Source organism: Columba livia, chromosome 16, assembly GCF_036013475.1.
Source record: "Columba livia isolate bColLiv1 breed racing homer chromosome 16, bColLiv1.pat.W.v2, whole genome shotgun sequence".
Lineage (NCBI taxonomy): Eukaryota > Metazoa > Chordata > Aves > Columbiformes > Columbidae > Columba > Columba livia.
The window spans coordinates 5,455,657-5,473,434 of NC_088617.1; the positions used below are offsets into that span (position 1 = coordinate 5,455,657).

General features: G+C 62.7%; 1 protein-coding gene across 3 annotated transcripts in view; it reads right to left on the reverse strand.

The window, feature by feature from the left end:
• Window positions 1-407: 407 nt before the first annotated feature.
• Window positions 408-17,778, reverse strand: part of SLC12A5 (solute carrier family 12 member 5) — a 32,000-nt gene continuing 14,629 nt past the window's right edge. For 2 of the 3 annotated variants that reach the window (XM_065031996.1, XM_065031995.1), the window contains exons 4-26: window positions 17,592-17,738; window positions 16,770-16,824; window positions 15,635-15,765; window positions 15,218-15,459; window positions 14,931-15,142; window positions 12,517-12,684; window positions 11,683-11,781; window positions 11,467-11,524; window positions 10,614-10,788; window positions 9,655-9,773; window positions 9,214-9,312; window positions 8,982-9,101; window positions 8,741-8,845; window positions 8,502-8,670; window positions 7,460-7,655; window positions 7,211-7,380; window positions 6,992-7,123; window positions 6,695-6,802; window positions 6,412-6,534; window positions 6,144-6,331; window positions 5,853-5,867; window positions 5,159-5,292; window positions 408-4,680 (exon numbers count right to left, since the gene is read on the reverse strand). In XM_065031996.1, the coding sequence (XP_064888068.1) occupies window positions 4,589-4,680; window positions 5,159-5,292; window positions 5,853-5,867; window positions 6,144-6,331; window positions 6,412-6,534; window positions 6,695-6,802; window positions 6,992-7,123; window positions 7,211-7,380; window positions 7,460-7,655; window positions 8,502-8,670; window positions 8,741-8,845; window positions 8,982-9,101; window positions 9,214-9,312; window positions 9,655-9,773; window positions 10,614-10,788; window positions 11,467-11,524; window positions 11,683-11,781; window positions 12,517-12,684; window positions 14,931-15,142; window positions 15,218-15,459; window positions 15,635-15,765; window positions 16,770-16,824; window positions 17,592-17,738 (3,057 nt within the window). In that variant the 3' untranslated portion in view covers window positions 408-4,588. The remainder of the gene's footprint in view (window positions 4,681-5,158; window positions 5,293-5,852; window positions 5,868-6,143; window positions 6,332-6,411; window positions 6,535-6,694; window positions 6,803-6,991; window positions 7,124-7,210; window positions 7,381-7,459; window positions 7,656-8,501; window positions 8,671-8,740; window positions 8,846-8,981; window positions 9,102-9,213; window positions 9,313-9,654; window positions 9,774-10,613; window positions 10,789-11,466; window positions 11,525-11,682; window positions 11,782-12,516; window positions 12,685-14,930; window positions 15,143-15,217; window positions 15,460-15,634; window positions 15,766-16,769; window positions 16,825-17,591; window positions 17,739-17,778) is intronic. The other variant, XM_065031994.1, reaches the window with a different exon arrangement.

The window sequence follows — 17,778 nt, forward strand, 5'->3', positions numbered from 1 at the left end:
CTCAGCAGGTGTACAGACCTTGCTGTGAGTGCTGTGACAAGAGTTTGTCTCGGTTGTAGCACTTTGGTTGCAAGTACCTTGTGCTCCTCATTCTCGCACAGTAAACTGGTGGCTCCGGGGCGGTGGGAGGGGTGTCAGTGTGTCTGTCTGCCGGCTTCCCTCCAGCCACGTTGGGCTAGGTCCCGTTCTCTGCCTCCACAAGCCCACAGACAGGTAAAGCATCTTTGCATTGAGCTTAATCACAGAACTATGGGGCAGGGAGAGGCTGTTCCTCTCCTGATGTTCTGCTTCCTCTGCAATCAGCTGCTCCCTGTCGAGACTTGCTCCTGCTTATGGAATTGGTAGCAGCCAAGTGAAAAATAGCTGTGGAGACCCTGGAAGCAAGTGAAAACTCCCCATGCAAGTAGTGAAGGGTGTAATAAAATCATTTATTGCATTTTGTGCAGACAGGAGTCTAGAAAAATGAGTACAGTTAAAGCAGTAAAGCATTAACAGGGAGCATTCAACAGCCGAGGAGCCACTCCTCCATTAATACCTGCACAGAGAACACGGGGCTGTACTGAGGCGGCCTAATGCACGATACTGAAACACAGAAATTAAATGCAAGCCTAACTTTTTTTTTGTTTTTTTGTTTTTTTGTTTTTGTTTGCAACCTGTTTTATTTACAAGGTTTTAAACTTAATTGCATTGCTCTGCACACAGATTCTCTAAAACACAAAGCATACTAGGTCACTACATGTCTATTGAAATATTGCACTCGAATAAAAGTCACTTGAATGAACGCAGAACGTCTAGCTACAGTGATTAAAAGATTATTGAATGAACTGACTTTGTGGTAACATTCATAACAAATATATTGCACATGTAGCACAGAAAGTGTTGTAACCAGCAAATCTCAGACCTTTTGGTCTTTCTGCTGGTTTTTAGTCCTGCTACACAGAGGAGGGTCTTGACTCTCCTAGTGCAACCCTGACCCGTGTGCAGATCCACGGCCTGCGCCTCGTCCAGCCCCGGCCCAGGCCGGACGCTGCTCCCGCCAGCCACCTGCCCAAGAAACAAACCTGGGGGTCAAGACCTTCCTGTCTGGAACAAAAACTGAAACGTGTCTGCGCATGTGCCAAGGAGGAACTTGCATGTCTACCGGAGGAGGACACTGTCTTCACCAAGGTGGAACGGCAGAAGGTGCTCCATGGGGAACCGAACACTCACAGAGGCCGAACGTGCAGGGCTGGGTTTGTAAACTAACATGCAGTGCTGTCTGCTAAAACTGGCCCTCTCTGGCCGCCGGGGAGCAAGACCTTGCCACGGACACTAGGACCTTTCTTGCCACAGCCAATTTTGCCTGGTGGGGTGTTGGGGCAGCCCTGGCACTGTGTGAGCTGTGCCCCTGTTCTTGCTGCGGGATGAGGGAGGAAAACGCCTTTGTCAGGGCAGCAATGGAAAGGGGGTCGCCTTCCCACTCCCTGGGGATCTGGGACCACAGCTTTATGGGGGGGTTGATGTGCTGGGGGGAAATGGGATCCGTTGGTGACGCTGGGGAGGTGTCGAAGCAAACCTGGCAGCAGAGAAGCACGCCCTGGGCTGCTGTCACCACCGCTCCATGGCCAGTGTCGCTCCCACTGCCCAAGGATGAGCGCATTGCTGCTGCACTGCCGAGGGCAGGTGCTGCCTGCGGGCTCGGTTGCTGCTGCTGCGTGGAACCTGCTCTGCACTTGGCCCTGAGCTGCTCCGTGTGCCGGGCAACAGCCACACTGTCATGAGAGGGTGAAGGCAGGGAGTGGGTGGCAGCTTTTGGAGAGGCAGAGCAGCTGGCAAGCGCTCCAGGCCCAACAAGAGCGGTGCTTGCGTCTGTGATGAGTGGGCAGGTTGCTGTGCGCGCCTCCCCCATTGCTGCAGAAGTGCCTCGAGTAATTTTGGGACGCTGCAAACAGCACGTGAGCCGCTGTGTGCTGGTGTGGGACCAGCTCTGAGGCGCAGAGCAGCTGGACACTGGCAGATCCTGGCTCTTGTGGGGTTGCCCTTCCCAAAGCTAAAGGACCTTGTCCCTCGCAGCTGCCAGCTCCTGCACCAGCTCCCATGGCTGAGGCAGCGGCAGGACCAGCGAGCGCTGCCCTGCGCGACCGCACCGTCCATCAGCCTGGAGCTCCTGCGCTGAGACCGGGTGTCAGCCCGGCCCGACGGTCACCTCCCAGCCACCACGAGCTCCCCCGCCCTCGGGACCAGCTCACGCCAGAGGCTGTGACACAGGGAAATAGCCGTGCAGACAGCCGAGCTACCGCAGCACAAAGTCTGGCTGTGGCTGCTGCTGGAGAGAAGGGAGGCACTTCGGAGGTGATGGAAACGGAGGAGCACGGTATGAGCAGACACAGATGGGGGCTTGGTTTTGTTCTGGGAGTGCGTCTGAGAAGGATCATAGAGCAAGAAGAACGGAGGAAAGAAAAGGAAAAAAAGGAAGAGAGGAAGGAAGGGAGGAAAAAATAAGAAAATCGTCAAAACCCCACTCCTTTTTATCCAAGCAGTCCCAAATAGCTTCAACCTGGATGAGCAGGGGAGGGCTGCATAGGGCGCGGGGCACTGGTACCAGCCAGGGCTGCTGGTGCCCGGCCCCCCCGGGATGCTGCAGCACCTGCTCCGTCTGTGCCAGCCGGGGTCTGCGGGTCCTGCTGCGCTGCGGGGCTGGGGAGCAGTCTGGGTTGAGGAGGCGAATGCTCCAGCGCGGGGCTCAGCTCTGGCGGGCACAAAGCCGCTCGCAGCCAGGCTGGTGCAGAGCAACCAGTGCTACCGGGAGAGGGCAACTCTTAGCAGGCTACACTTCAAGTGGAAGCTCAAATCTGCTGTGAAACAAGTTCAGAAAAGTCTGTGACTTCTTTTCCCTGAAAACTCTTAAGAATCAAAATTGAGAAGAAAATGAACCTGCGACCTGGCCCTTTCCCAGGGGTGCCAGTGCCGGCTGCAGCCGCCAGCACCGCTCCAGAGCCTGCGCTGTGACAGATGGGCGCCCGTTTGGTGCAGGAGGAGCCTGTCTCGGCTCTCCGTCCCCACGGCCTGGTGCTAGCAGAGCCCTGCATCTCTCAGAATAGATATAGATCTCTATATATAGACTTCATCTGGTTCTATTAACATAAATATGATCACTTTAAAAATACACTTACTGTATTATGTACACTATGTACATGGGACCAGGGCGGGTGCCCGCAGGCACCCTGGCTGCCCTCGGCACCGCTTCCTGCGTGGTTCCTGGAACCGTTCACATTTGTTAAAAGCTCCTCAGTTTCTCTGGCATAAGAGATGCTGGGGGGGATGACGGGTGACCCTGCAGCTGCTGCCAAAAGTAAGACGCCTTTAAACTAACCTGGCTGCCCTGCTGCTTGCATGTGGGGGCTGCAGCATGTGCTGGCGGGACAGGACGGGCTTTGGGCTGCAGGGGCCACAGGGCCAGTGCCTGGGCCAGCTGGGGGAGGTGGGAACCCTACAGCCCCTCGTGCAGGGTCCAGTTGGACCCCTGAGCTGGCACAGCAGGGCTGTCAAGACCAAGCAAACAGACTTTCATATGTTAAAAACTACACACAGATCCAGACTTTCCTACAGCTCCACTGCAGTGTCTACAATTGCCTGGAGCTGGGGCTGGGTTTGGAGTGAAGCCCTGGGGACCAGCAGCGAGGTGAGGGAGCAAGTTGGGGTACAGACTCCCCCACATCCTAGCCAAGCGCTGGTGCCCTGGGGGTCAGTGGCCCCCACACAGCTCCAGGGGCTGGAGAGCAGCTCCGGCTCACGCTGCGCATGGCAGGGCCACCACTTGTGTCCAGACACCGCAACTCCACACCACGACTGCAGCACAAGCACCAGGAGAGCACCAGGGCAGAGAGAGCCTGGAGTCCGAGGGAGGAGACAAAGAACACCCCCCACCCCAGGCTGGGGCTCCTGTTGTCGCAAAGTTGCTGCTTGCAGGCCCCAAGCCCCCGAGGCTGCCCCCCACCCTCTGCCCCCTCCAAACCATCAGCTGCATCTCCAGCAGCTCGGCCCAGAGCCTCCAGCGAGGGGCAGCACCGGCGGGGGGGCGCTGTCCGGGCCCAGGCGCTGCCAGAGGCAGGAGAGGAAGGTCTGGTGAGGAAAGCTGGTCGCCTCTCTCTTCTCCCGGGACCAGGGCGTGAGCAGCGGGTACGGGACACGGGCGCAGGCAGCCAAACTCTGCGCAGGGGCAGCAGCACGGCCAGATGCCCATCTTGGTGCAGCCGCCCTCCTGCCCGGACGAGCTGCGAGCAGCAGTGCGGGACTGGCCCTGCTGGGGACGGGTGGTGGCAGCAGCGCTGGGCTCTGGTGCTCAGTCCATGGAACAGTGTATATATTTATATATAAACAAGGACAGCAGTGCTGTGATGTTGCAATGAGGAACAGCTGCTCTGGTGCTGGATGCTCCCGGAAGATCTGGTGCTGCAGTTCGAATGGAGAGATCAGGGCACGGCCAAAGCCAGGTGAAGTTTCTGCACATCGGCTGCCATCAGGCCTCCCCTCCTCCCCTCCAGGAGCTCGGTGCAAAGGGGTGGCGGGGCTCTCAGCGTGCAGACAAACCTCTCTTGCGCGCCGTGTTTCAGGAGTAGATGGTGATGACCTCTCGGCCCCCACCACGCACAAGGAGTACTCGGTCCAGGTGCTCTGTCAGCACCTCAAGGAACTCCATGTCTGCACCACTGTCAAGGAAGACCAATACCACAATGGAACACAGTGACTGCCCCGTGCTATCCCTGCCCAGCCCCACGCCCAGGGAGCTGAGCCCATTGCACAACACCCCAGCACGGGGAGCTGGTGGGGTCAGGCCGGAGCTGCCCACCCGTGCGACAGGGACTGTGGCTGAGCCCAGCAGATAGTCGAGCCCCATGGATCTGGCCACAGCCTCACAACGTGCCATCGTTCACATGTGCGGGTGTAATGTCACATGTCCCGCACGTGTCACCTCTGCCGGACAGGCAGGCTGGTGCCAACAATGGCTGTCAGAGACAGTGGGAGGCATGGGGGGTGGGGGGGGCCAGGGTTGGTCACTGAACCTGGCAATGGACCGTCACTCACCTTCAAGATCCAGCAGCCCTGAGACACTCGCATCCCCCGGCCCTCAGCCCAACCTATGGAAAGGCGTCAGACACCCAGCCCATGAGAAGGATACAGTTCTCATCCCCTTTCCGGTTACGGGGGGGCCCTGGCATGTTCAGCAGGACCAGCTTGGCATCCTGTGACTTCTTCACGATCACCTCGTTGAGCTTCACAGCTGTGTGCATCCTCCGCACGTTGGACTGGTTCCTGGGGGAGAGAGTGCGCATGGGCACAGGGATGGGCACAGTTGGCATCCAGCCCCACACCAGCGCCAAGGGGCCATAGTGGGGACTGGCCTCCTGCCCCAGCAGGTCCAGGGCTGGGCTGCAGCATGAGCTCAGAGAGCAGTGAGAGCTTTGCCCAGCACAGCTGCCGGCAGCTCTGAGCCTGTGCTGGTGGCCATGAGCTGCATGGCCGTGCATGGTGCCTGGGGCAGCAGCGCACCACACTGCGCTGGGCTGAGCTGGGTGGAAGCATACAGGAGAAGACAGTGCAAGCGTCACCGTGGGTGCCCCAGCCCAGGCTTGTGGGATGCTGCCGGCAGCAGTGCAGGGCAGACGCGGCGCACACGGTGGGGCACGCACAGGGCAGAGCCTGCGCAGGGGCGGGCAGCCCTGGCCCCGCATGCTGCCCGGGTGAACCGTCTCGCACGGTGCCGGCAGCAGCTGTTGCGGCACGCTGAGCCGCCCTCGTGCACGGGGCAACCCCGATGGCGGCGGCCCAGCTCCCCCGCCCGGGACCCGGCACCCAGCCAAACCCAGACTTACAAATTCTCCCACTCCCTGCCAGGATCACCACGAGGCCGAGGGAGAGAGAGAGAAAGAGAGAAAGGAGGTGAGTGCCCGGTGCACACCCCACATCCTGTAGCGCACACTGCACGGGTACCTCATCCCCCACAGGCACAGGGGGCCCACCCACCCCCCGCCCAGCCCCACACAGGCTGAGCTCAGGGATCCCCGCCCCCTCAGAACAAGGACTGCACAGTGCTGCTGGGGAGGACCGGGCTGGCTGAGGCCCAGAGCATGGGTGGGACAGGATGGCAGCATGCAGGGCCATACGGCTTCATGTTGAAGAAGTCCTTGATGCCCTCAGGGCTGACGGGGCTCTTGCTCTTGTTCTTCTCCGCAACAGACTTCTCCTTGGTCCAGGTGAGATGCACCTTCTCAGGGGCCGTCTCCACCTCATCCCCAGGTGACTGGGAGCTGCTGGAGAAGGCGGTGGCATTCTTGTCATGGATGAGCTGGACCTGCAGAGTGGAGAGGGGGATGGTGGGCAGGGGCCAGGGACAGTCGCCTGCCTGGGCCCCATCCCGGTGCAGCCCCTTACCTCCTCCTCCGGCTTCTCCTCGCCATCGCCCACCTGCTCCTCAGGGACATTCAGGCGCAGGCGCGTGTTGGCCGGGTTCTTGCGCCGGATGGAGCCACGGGACTCATCCGTGATGCTCTGGATCTGAGCAGGATGGGGTCAGCCGTGGGATGGGGCAGGAGAGGCCCTGGCTGGGCACACACCAGCCTGCAAGCCCCAGCACCCCAGCAGGATGAGTGCGCAGCCTGGGGGCAGCTCTGTCACCAGGGGGGCCAGACCCAGCCAGGCTGTCCTGCGGCCTCACCTCCCGCTCCCGCTCGTTCTTGGTGAGGTGCATTTGCTTGAGGATCTGGGAGCGCTGCTCCATCACTAGCGTCTTCTCGTAGGTGTAGGCGGAGATGTCACTCTCGTGCTGCAGTAGGGAGACAGGAGAAACCATGAAGCAGGGTGAGCTGCACCCACTGCTCCCAGCCTGGCCATGTGAGTCCCTGTGAACCTGTGCATCCCTCCCGGGTGCTATGCCCCCCTGTGGCACAGTCTGTCTGGCCCTCCCACAGGCAGCATCCCAGCCCGGAGCATGTGCCCCCATCCCAACACTCACCATCTCCACCACCTCCACCTCGGCAGTGATGCGCAGGTGGTACAGGAACGTGGTCAGGTCCTTCTTCATCTGGATGCTGTTATCGTCCATTTGTGCCACCGTGAAGATGCGCATCTTGCACTTGCGCCAGACCTGGGCGGGAGGGAGGAAAAGAGGCATGAGCACGAACAGGTGGGGACAGCCCCAGACCCCCACCCCACAGCATAGAGCCAAAGCTACCTTGTGGTGCCGCAGGAGGAAGGGCAGCAGCATGAGCATCCCCCCATCGTGGACGATCCACCACACGTCAATGTGGCCCTCTGAGAACCGCTCCTGGTTGCTTGGGAACATGGCGACATTCTTGGCCACCAACAAGGCCAGATGCCCGGCCGTGGTCTCTCGCACCAGCTCTGGGAGGCGAAGGTCCACGTCAGCCGAGGGGGCTCAGCCCTCCCCAGCCCAGCAGCCCCGTCCCTGTGCAGTGCCTACCGATGAAGTTCCTCCAGGTCTGGTGGTCCTCCTTCTGGCGCCAGCTGCGGGGCCAGCCCACCAGCACTGTGTTGTGCTGCAGCCCACCCAGCCCGCTGGACTGGATCAGGTGGGACATGCCATCCCGCAGGTTGGAGGAGATCACCACCTGGCAAAAGCCCTTCACCTTCTCTGCTTCCATCAGGCGGCGGATGGACTGGAGGTGGGAGAGGGGGGTCAGAGGCCACAGGGCCCAGGGATGGCAGGCACAGTGGCCACCAAGCCCCGGGAGCAGCACCCTGGCCAGGGGAGGTGTGGGGTACCAGGCGGGGGGCACGGGGTGCAGGTCCCCATGGGGTGCCCGGGTCCCCCTGCCCCCAGGGAGGCTGGCAGCTCTGGGCAGGCAGCGGTGACACTGGTGGTGAGCAGCACAGGCACGTGGCTCTGCGCCGTGCAGAGCAGAGGGCGTCCCCGTGCCAGCGCTCTGACAGGCAATGGAGCGGCAATTAGAGTTATTTACTCAGAGAAATTATAACATGTCTGCATGGGAGAGAAGCTGTTTGCTTCCAGAGGCTTAATCTCATTAAAGTGCCACCCAGCTGGTGCAGCGGTGCAGGGCAGGGGTGTCTCCTGCTTCGGCGAGGAAAGGCCCCCATCTCCTACCCTGCCTGGCACCAGATCCATGGGAAGCGTTGGGGCTGTCGTGCCCATGGGGTAGCTTAGAGGCTGCTCAGCACAGCAGCCCCTGGCAGGCATGGTGCCATGTCAAGCTGTGCTGTGACCTGCAGCAGCTGCCCAAGAATGGAACCAGTGCCCAGCTGGTGCTGGTGTCTCTGGTGCCTGGGGATGAGGGCAGGGGTCCCGAAGTCCCCTGGGCGCCCTGAGCACTGGTGAAGTGTGGAGTCTCCAGGCTCTGCCCTGTGTCACCCTGGATGCTCTCCTGGCCAGCCGGGGCCACCAGCTCTGGCCACAAGGCAGAAACACTCCTAGGGAAGCCTGTGGGCTCCTGCTGCTGGCAGAGCCCTGCCCAGGGCAGCAGCAGTGCGGCACGGGCAGCTCTCACCTCCTCTGCCCTCTGTGCCTGCGGGTGGTTGTCCAGGAAGGTCCCTTCAAGCACGGAGGCCACGATGGTGAGGCCCTTGCCAGCCTTGAGCTGCGACGTGAAGGACAGGAGCTGCGGGTGCACCACATTCTGCTCCTGATCCCCACGGACCAGGACCAGCAGCTGCGGCCTGCAAGGATGGTCCTGCGGTCAACACCTGTGCCGTGGGCCCCTGGCCCCCCAGCCCAGCCGCGCCTCACCTCCAGTTCTTGGTGTGGGGGGGGCCCTCCTCCAGCCGCAGCAGGGCGTAGCGGGCAGCACTCAGGGACAGTCCCCGGATCCCGTCACCCCACTCCTTCTCCGCCCTGCGGGAACCAGCAGCACGTCAGGGCTGCCCACGGCTCTGGGCACAGAGCACCGTGCCAGCACCCAGAGCACCCCAGGGGCTGAGCAGCGACTGCCAGTGCTGCGCAGGATCTGCGGCCCCATGGCCGCCCTTACCCGCGGTACTCGATGTATTTGTAGATGAGGCCAGCGATCAGCATGGCGACCAGTGCATAGTACCAGGAGCAGATGAACATCAGCGCCAGGCAGAGGCTCATGCCCAGGAAGGACAGGGTCCTGCAGAGAGTACCGTGCTGTCACAGCAACCCTGGCCCTCGCAGCTGTGCTGGGGTCTCCAGGGCAAAACATCCTGTCTTATCCATTCCTGTTCCATCTTGTCCCCACTCACCAGTGGTAGTAGCGGAATCTGGGTCGCCAGTTGGGTGTCCGCAGCAGCGTCTGCACCGCGCACGCCAGGTTGACAAACATGTAGCACATGAGGAAAAACCTGCAGGAGAGAGCATGTGGCTGAGCCGGGTGTGCTGGGCCAGCCTGGAGACACAGTCAGGCCCCACTGAACCTCCTGGCCCAGGGGGAGTCACCATCAGAGCGTGCCACACTGCCAGACAGGGGAGCCAGGGCTGTAGAGCAGCCAGGTCCCAAGAGCAGCCAAGGAGGGTCCCTGGGGTCCCTGCAGGGCTCCCCCCTTCCTGGGTGGGGCTGGGGTGGCAGGAGTAAGGGCCATTGTGTCCCCCAGAGACCCGCGTGTGCCACCCGCCTGGTGAGGGTGAGGGGGCGCGCGCCTGTCAGCTGCTCACGAAGGTGCGGGTGGACAGAGCATGCTGCCTACATGGAGAGGATGGGAGCCACCTCGTCCAGGGAGGCGATCAGGATCCCAATCTCGCAGATGCAGGCTGTGAGCAGCAGGGCCCATGTCGGCTCCCCATTGGCTTTGCCATGGCCGAAGACCTGGGAGCAGGATGGGGAAAGGGGAACATCAGGGCTCTGCACTGCCAGTGCCACGCAACCCTGCACAAGGGTCCACGTCACAGCTCAGTGCCAGCCCTGGGAGCAGGGACCGGGACACAGGGGCTGTGCAAGTGGCACTGCGAGCTAGCACATGTCCTGAGTCAGGTCTCCCCAGGCTGGCGGGACTCGCCCCCTCTGCAACACAGCCCCACTCCTGGCAGATCCCACAGCCCCTCCTGCATCCAGAACCACCTCTGCCTCCCTGGGACCCCACCCAGGGACAAGCCCCAGCTCAGCCTGGCCACAGCCAGTGTGGAGTCAGGCACCCCATGCTCAGGACAGACACGCTGCCCATGGAGAACAGGTCCTTCTGCGGCTGGGGGGACATGGAGAGGGGACAGGTGCAAGGGCAGGGGGTGCATGTCTGGATGCATTAGAGGGCACAGGCAGCATGAGCGAGTGAGAGCTGGGGCTGGCAGGGCAAAGGAAGGAAGATAAAATTAGCCCTCTCTTCCCTGGGGGGAGCTGTCGGGTTGGATTTGGAGAGATGAGGTTGTGAGAACACATCTTCAGAGAGCAGATAAAATACGAAGCAGCACAGCAGCAGGGGGAGGCAATCCTGACCTTTCCCAGCACTCTCCTCCCACCGACACCACAGCCAAACACACCACAGCTGCCCAGCACCAGGCCAGTGCCGGCGGGATGGGCAGCTGGGCAGCTCTGGCTGGCAGTGGTGCCGGGAGGAGGCAGCACGGGTGCCCGCTGGTCTCCTGTGCTGGTGGAAGCTGCAGCCACCATAGGTGCTTGGGGCCAGCAGTGCTGAGCTCCGGGGACACCTACCCTGAGGAAGGGCACGATCCCGTCCCTGGAGATGGCTTGCAGGAGGCGGGGGGCTCCAGTGAGGCTCTGCAGTCCAGCCCCACATGTGGAAAAGAAGGAGCCAATGACAATGACCCATGGAGACGGCCATGCCAGGGTGCCAACCACCAGGTTCCCGTTGACAGCTTCACCAAACCTGTGGGGCACCAGAATCATCCGTGGCTCCAAACCGTGGCTGAGCCCCAACAGAACATCGCTGCAGCACAACCCAGCCCCCCGGGGCAGGTCGGCCACCCAGGGACACCGCCTGGGGGGACAGGACCAGAGACAGGCCTGGCCCCAGCTGCTGATGGCCCCCACTCCCTGCGGGGGATGAGCAAGAGATGGAGGTCTCAGGTAGCTGGGGTCTGTCCCCATCCCTGACCTGTGGCACTGGGGGCGGGGGCCGAGGGGAAGGTGGGGGACAGGAGCTCCCCATCCCCTGTGCCGAGAGGAGGCCAATTAAGGCTGCGTGCAGTCGGATCCCGTTTGTATTGGTGCTGGCAACCCAGAAGTGTCACCTGCCGCGTGCAGTGAGCTGGGCTGCCCCAGATACGCAGGCAGCACAGGCAGCCCTGCCTGTTGACAAACACGCGCGCTGCCTGCAGCCCCGGAGCGGGAGGGAGCAGTGCGGATGTGCCGCAAAACACGGGGGGGATCAGGGCACACACGAGCCCCCAGCGCCTGTCGCAAGCTCTGGCCCCCGAGAGCCCCCCAAAACGGGAAATCACAGCACCTCCCGTCTGTCCCCCACCGGCCCCGGGGCTGCCGCTGGCCCTGCCTGTTCCCTGGGGCTCCTCCCACGCCGGCCCCACACGACCCCAGGGACACTCACTTGTCGCGCAGGACGACCCCCTCGATGCACGCCCCGAAGAGCACAACGGAACTGATATCTGCCAGGCGGTCAAGGAGAGCTGGGGGGATGCAGAGGGTCCCCCGGCCCAGCAGCGGGCCGCGGGGACCCCTGTCCCGGCCCGGCGCACCCCCGAGTGCCCGCCCCGTGCAGCAAGGAGCCCGCCCGCCCCCAGCCCCGGCGAGCTCTGAAGGATACAGACCGCGGAGGTGGTGGCGATGGCCAGGATGGTGCCCGTGGGGATGGACTTCTGGGCGTCCCGCAGGTCCCCGGAGCGGTTGGAGCCGGCCATGATGCCTGCGGAGGAGCGGACGATGCCAGGCGGGCAGAGCCGCAGCCCCCGCCCGGCCGGGGCAGATGGACAGCGGGGCAGAGGGACATTAGCTCGGCGGACGTTGGGACCGGCGCTGCCGCGGCTCGGGTACCCCAGCCCACTCCCCGCCTGCCCCCAGCACTTGCCCCCGAGCCGTAGCCTGAGGCTACTCAAGGATTCAGCTCAAAACGCTCCTGACTGACCTGCCTCATGAACTCTTAATTGATCGAAGCAGGGCCGGTGACGGCAGCAGGGGCAGGGAAGAGTCCGGCCCCGGCACTGCGCTGGGGGGTGGCCGGGCTGAGACACAGCCGGCGTCGGCAGGTCCCGTGGCTCGACCCGCGGGACCGAGGGACACGCACCATGCACAACGGGGACCTGCCGGGTCGCCGGCGGCACGGTAGCGCCAGACCCCGCCAGCTACCGCCGTGCCCTGGGCAAGCCCTGGGAGGTCCCACCGGCTCCGGCGGAGCTGCAGGCGGGACGCGGCAGCTGCGCCCTGCGGGGGCTCCGCGGCGGGATGGGGCGGGGGGGGCTCTGCTGCCCCCGGGGAGCTATAAATACCGGAGCCGCGGGACGTCAGCGCCGAGCGGCACCGTCAGATCTGTAGTGCAGGCGGCTGCGTGGGAGGCAGCGCCCCCGCCCCCCCCTCCGCCCCCCGCCACCGGCGCACGTGCGGCTCGGCGGAGCGGGCCCGGCGGCACGTGCGCGGGTCCCACCTGTGACCGAGGGGAAGTAGATGCCCACGAGCAGTGTGAAGTACGAGGTCATGTCGCTGAACACGTAGGGCTGGTCCATGTCCACCGGCGTGTCGGGGGGGCTCACGGACGGCAGCCCCCGCTTCTCCACGATCACGCCCTTAGTCAGGTACGAGCTCCACAGGTTCTCTGCGAGCAGCAGGAGGTCGGGGTGAGGATGCACCGGGGAGCGACCCGCAGCCGAGCTGCCCCCTCCCACCCCACAGCCCGAGGGGACGGAGTGTGGGGGCATCCTGCACTGCCACCCCCCGGCCTCGCTGAGCAGGTGGGGCCGCTGGCATCCAGTGGGCAAGAGACAGGGCATCCCAGCCCACCACCGATGTGCAGAAACACCCCGGCTGGGGATGCGCCTGGCAGCACAGGTGGGAGCCCGGAGCAGGTACATCCTGCCGCTGGCATCATCCCTGCAAGATACTGGAGCAGCTAACATGGGATTGCAGTAGCAAATAATTAAGAGGGTAATATAATTAATGCTGATCAACACAGGTTTAAGGGAAGTGGATCGTGTCAAAGTAACTTGATAACGTTTTTGATGGGATTACGAGTGCAGGGCTGATGTCACAGGCTTAGTGTCCCTCCACGTGCTGCCTTGGCCACAGATCACGGTGAGAAACTGGAGCAGCAGAGAGCAATCAGCACCAGGGCACAGCATAGAGAGGACAACAGCATTGCAAAGAGGCTGGTGATTGAGTCCAGAAGGGCCCCACAAGGACCAGCCCTCAGCATCCAGCATCAAGCACACCTCCCCAGCTGTGTAACATCCCCTACCCACTCCTAGGTGATAGACGGGCCTGGCAGCCACCACCAACACAGCTCTGCCTGGCTTGTCCTCTCAGAAGGCACATTTCTCCCCATAGGGAGAGCCAGTGCCTTGGGCACAGCCAGCCTGACCTCTGCTGTGGCTGCACGGTGACACCCTGTCCCAAGACACCGCCAGCCCAGTCACCCTCGCCATCAGCCACCCCAGAACAGGGTCCTGGCTTTGCCGGGAGCATTCACTGTCTGCTACCCTAACAAAGACTACCCAGGCTGGACAGAGGGGCCATGTCCCCCCCCTACAGGACTGTCACCAGCAGAAGCAGGCTGGGACTCCTTATCTGCCCCACAGGACCTCAGCATGGGACACAATTGCAATCAAAGCCTCCCAAACACCCAGTGAATGTGCTCCATCACATCTCCGTGACACAGCCCAGCATCTGTAGCCCCACGTGCTGTGTGATAAGCGACAGCCAAGCTCCCACACCTGGGTCTGTGCAGCCACCATGGGAGGGACAGGCTGGAGCAGCCGCACAGCTGTCCCAGCACAGCCTCAGCACCAGGGGGACACATGGCCCTGTGCTGCCCTGTGGCAAGCACCAGCTGTGCCCAGGCACCCCAGACCCTGCCCAGCTCCATGGGACCCACTGGATTTGAAGCTGATGCAAGGTCAATGCACGTACACCACATGCCGCACAGCAAGCACAGCTACCACCCAACACCCAGCCTGGCACCGCAGGAGTGCCCGGCCTGGCTGTTGCGCTGAGGAAGGTCTAATCCTGCTCATGGCTGCGCAGGCAGGGAAGCCCAAAAAAGCTCTTTGGTCCTGAGCCCTGACACCCATCCTGGTGTGGGAGCACCAAGAGCAGGTCCTGCCAGCACGGCCCCATGGAGCAGGGGTCTGCAAACACCTTTTGAGTGTGGCACTGAGCATCATCCTCCACTGCCCAGCCACGGAGCATGAGCACCTGGCAAATGCACCAGCAGCTCCAGAAAAACAGGTCAAAAGTGGCTCCTCCCAGCCAATTCATGAGTTTTTCTGCGGCCCTGGCCACTCTCCTGGCACGGCTGTGGCCGCAGCAGCAAAGTGTCCCCAAGGGACAATCACTCCTCACAAAACCTCAGATCGATACCAGCCTTTCTCAAGCAGAGGGAGGATTTATTCCTCCCCAGCCTTTGGGCATCCTTCAGAGTCGAGCTGCTGCAGTCCAGCTGGCACAGACCACATGCGGGCGGCCGGAGCACCCAGCTTGGTCCTATGGTGCAGGAGCCCATCCTGCTGCCTGGTACGGCGTGAGCACAGCTCACTGTGCCCCAGGGGCAGAGCACCCATGGCAGGATCACCTACGGTGGGATCACCCACAGCAGGAATCACCCTCAGCAGGGATCACCCGCATACCCTCTCATCTGGACCCAGCACTGCCATCCGCCCGCCCGGTGGCTCCCCCAGCACTGGCTCCTCCAGCAGCCTGGCCAGCAGAGCTGCCCAGCAGGCACAGCCACTGCTCCAGCCACAGCACCCCTGGGGCTTGTCCTGCACCTCCGTCCCCATGATCGCGTCCCCACACCCACATCCCCGCGCCTGCATGCCCACTCCTCCGCCCCCACGCTGTGCCCACCTTGGATGAGGCCGCTGGCAGCGCCGGGGATGCCCTCAATTTCAGTCACGTTGTTCATGGTGAAGTACTCATCACAGGTGGCGTTGAGGAAGCGGGAGGTGCAGAAGAGCTCCCAGAGCTTGGAGCCCACTGTCTCATTCCCCTCCACCACCATCTTGGTGCAGAGGTCGAAGCCGTGGCGTGAGAGGGTCCTGTTGCCCAGGAGGCAGATCCTGGGGAGGGCAGGTGCTCAGCCGTGTGCCCGTGCACCTCGGCCTCGCCGCAGCTCCACGGGATGTTGTACTCACGGGAAGCTCGGTGGGTCGAAGGCTGACTTGATGACTCCAGCATAAATGGCGAGGATGGAGAGGATGACACAGCCCAGGAAGACCAGGGCAAACTTGTTGACGTACTTGACCCCCACGAACACCACGGTGGCCATGCAGGTCAGCACACAGGTGCCATACACACGCATGTTGTTGAGCATTGCGGCTGCCTCCCCGCTGGCATCCTCTGCCTTGAAGATGGCCATGGCTGGGAAGATGTAGGCCTGGGAGAGAGTCAGGGCATCACCAACCAGCTGACAGCCCCAGAGAGGTGACCCCAGAGAAGGGTCCCTTGGCCCCACTATGAAGCCTCAGCTCCTTGCTGGGCTGCAAGACACAAGGCTGTGCTGCCAGGGCTTGAGCCATCAGCACCATGCAGGCGAAGAACCAGGCACGTACCAGCAGGATTTCAATGGTGCCCAGGATGTACATGGCGCCAGCAAAGGTGGTTCCCAGATAGAAACAGAGCCCCACGGCCCCACCAAACTCGGGTCCCAGCGAGCGTGAGATCATGTAGTAGGAGCCACCCGCTGCCAGAGAGAGCAAAGTTGGGTCCCAGTCAGAGCCCAGCAGCACCCCCAGCCCTGCCAGAGGTCCCAGAGGGCAGGACGGGGCCGGGGCAGCCCCAGACCCAGCTCCAGCAGGGAGCAGGGTGCAGTCTCCAGGGCCCCAGAGCAGCCGGAGCAATCACACAGGCAGAGCCATTCCCTAGGAGCCCAGCAGCCAGGTGTGATGGCCAAGGGGACACATGTCCCCTGGGATGCCAGACAGGTGCTGGAGCTGCAGGGACACAGGCCATGCCTTGCTCCATCCTCCCAGAGGAGCCCTTAGAGCTGGGTGGCCAGGATCGATGGTCCTGCCACAGCAGGATGATAAATAGCTTTAATTATACCCTGCGTTGGCGCTGCCAGAACCATGCCCAGTGCATCAGAGCTGCTGGGCCAGCACAGCTCACCTGCTCCCAGCTCTGGGGCTGGGCACACTCGGGGGGAGGCAGCCTGGGGGCACCTGCATGGCCAGAGCCCACCAGTGCCTCTCTGGGGATGGAGAGGGCACAGCAGTGTCCTCGTGTCCAGCACAGCTCGGGCAGGCTGGCAGGAGAGGCCACCCCACTGCCCAGCCCCTGGCAGCCCTGGCTCCCCATCTTCCTGCCGGCATCTCTCCCTGGCTCCCCTGCGGCCTCTCCAGTCTGGCGGAGGGAGGAGCCGCGGCTGGCGGCTCTCGCTGCCATCTGCACCTCGCGGCTCTGGGGACGGGTGGCAGCTCCAGCTCCACGCTCTCCCCAGGCGATGGGGAACCTGCGCGGGCTGGTGGCAGAAGGCCTGGGAGCGGCTGGTGGTGACATCCACCTTCCCGTGCACGGCACTGGCACAGCCCAGGGAGCGGGATGGCCTCAGGGGATGCTCTCTGGGCAAAGCCCTTTGCCAAGCTCAGCCCAGCTCTTCGGTGGCACAGGGACTCCCGCAGGCACCCAACCCAGCAGGAACCAGCTCCTTTTGCCCCAGCACACACACAGGCACTGGCGCAGCTCTACCTGGCACTACACCATTGGTGGCGATTGCACTCATGGAAATGGCAGTCAGCATTGTCTGCGGGAAGAAACACAGTGTCAGTACGCTGCAGAACTCCCTCCTCACTGGGGCAGAGGGACAGGGGAGCAGGAAGGGAGAGCTGGGGCTGTGCTGGGACATGGGGCTCTCCAGGGATGTGCTGGGACGTGGGGCTCCCCAGGGCCGTGCTGGGACATGGGGCTCTCTGGGGCAGTAACTGGGACATTCTGCTGGGCTGGGACACCCAAGGGATGGATGGAGGAAGGGAGGGAGGGAAGGAGGGATGGATGGATGGATGGATGGATGGATGGATGGATGGATGGATGGATGGATGGATGGAGGGATGGAGGGATGGATGGGTGGTCAGGCAGGGTTGCTCACAGGCAGCATGGCTGGGGGGCTGAGCCCCTCAGAGGAACCACAAGGAAGGGGCAGGGGGTCCCTGGGCTGCTCAGGACACTGCCTGCGTTCAGCCCGCACAGCCTCTGCCCTGGGGTCACTGTCGCGGTGTGATGGCTCACTACAACATGGCACACATGGTGTGGGCAGGGGACACCCCTGCCCGCACAGCAGCTCTGATCTCGGTCACCATATGAGCACCATTCTGCTGCTGATTCCTTTGGGAAGCCAAAGGCTTCTCCTTGCTGTAAGTGGGGCAGGGGCAGGAGCAGGGGCAGGGGCAGGGCAGGGGCAAGGCAGGGCAGGGCAGGCTGGCAAGGGTTGCACCTCTCTGCAGTCTGGCCAGCCCAGCTGGTGCAACTCCAGACCCAGGGGGTCGCAGAGGCCCCACTGGCTCCATCACTCACACAGGAGCAGCAGAGGAAGACCATGCAGAAGGACTCCATGATGCCGGCGATCCCCACCACCCAGGTGAGGCGCAGGAAGAGGATGACCCCAAAGATGTTCTGGAGGCAGGGCAGGTAGACGCCCATGAAGGTGCCCATCCGCGGGGCCTGCGAGGGAGCAGGTGGTCAGCAGGGCTCACAGGCCCAG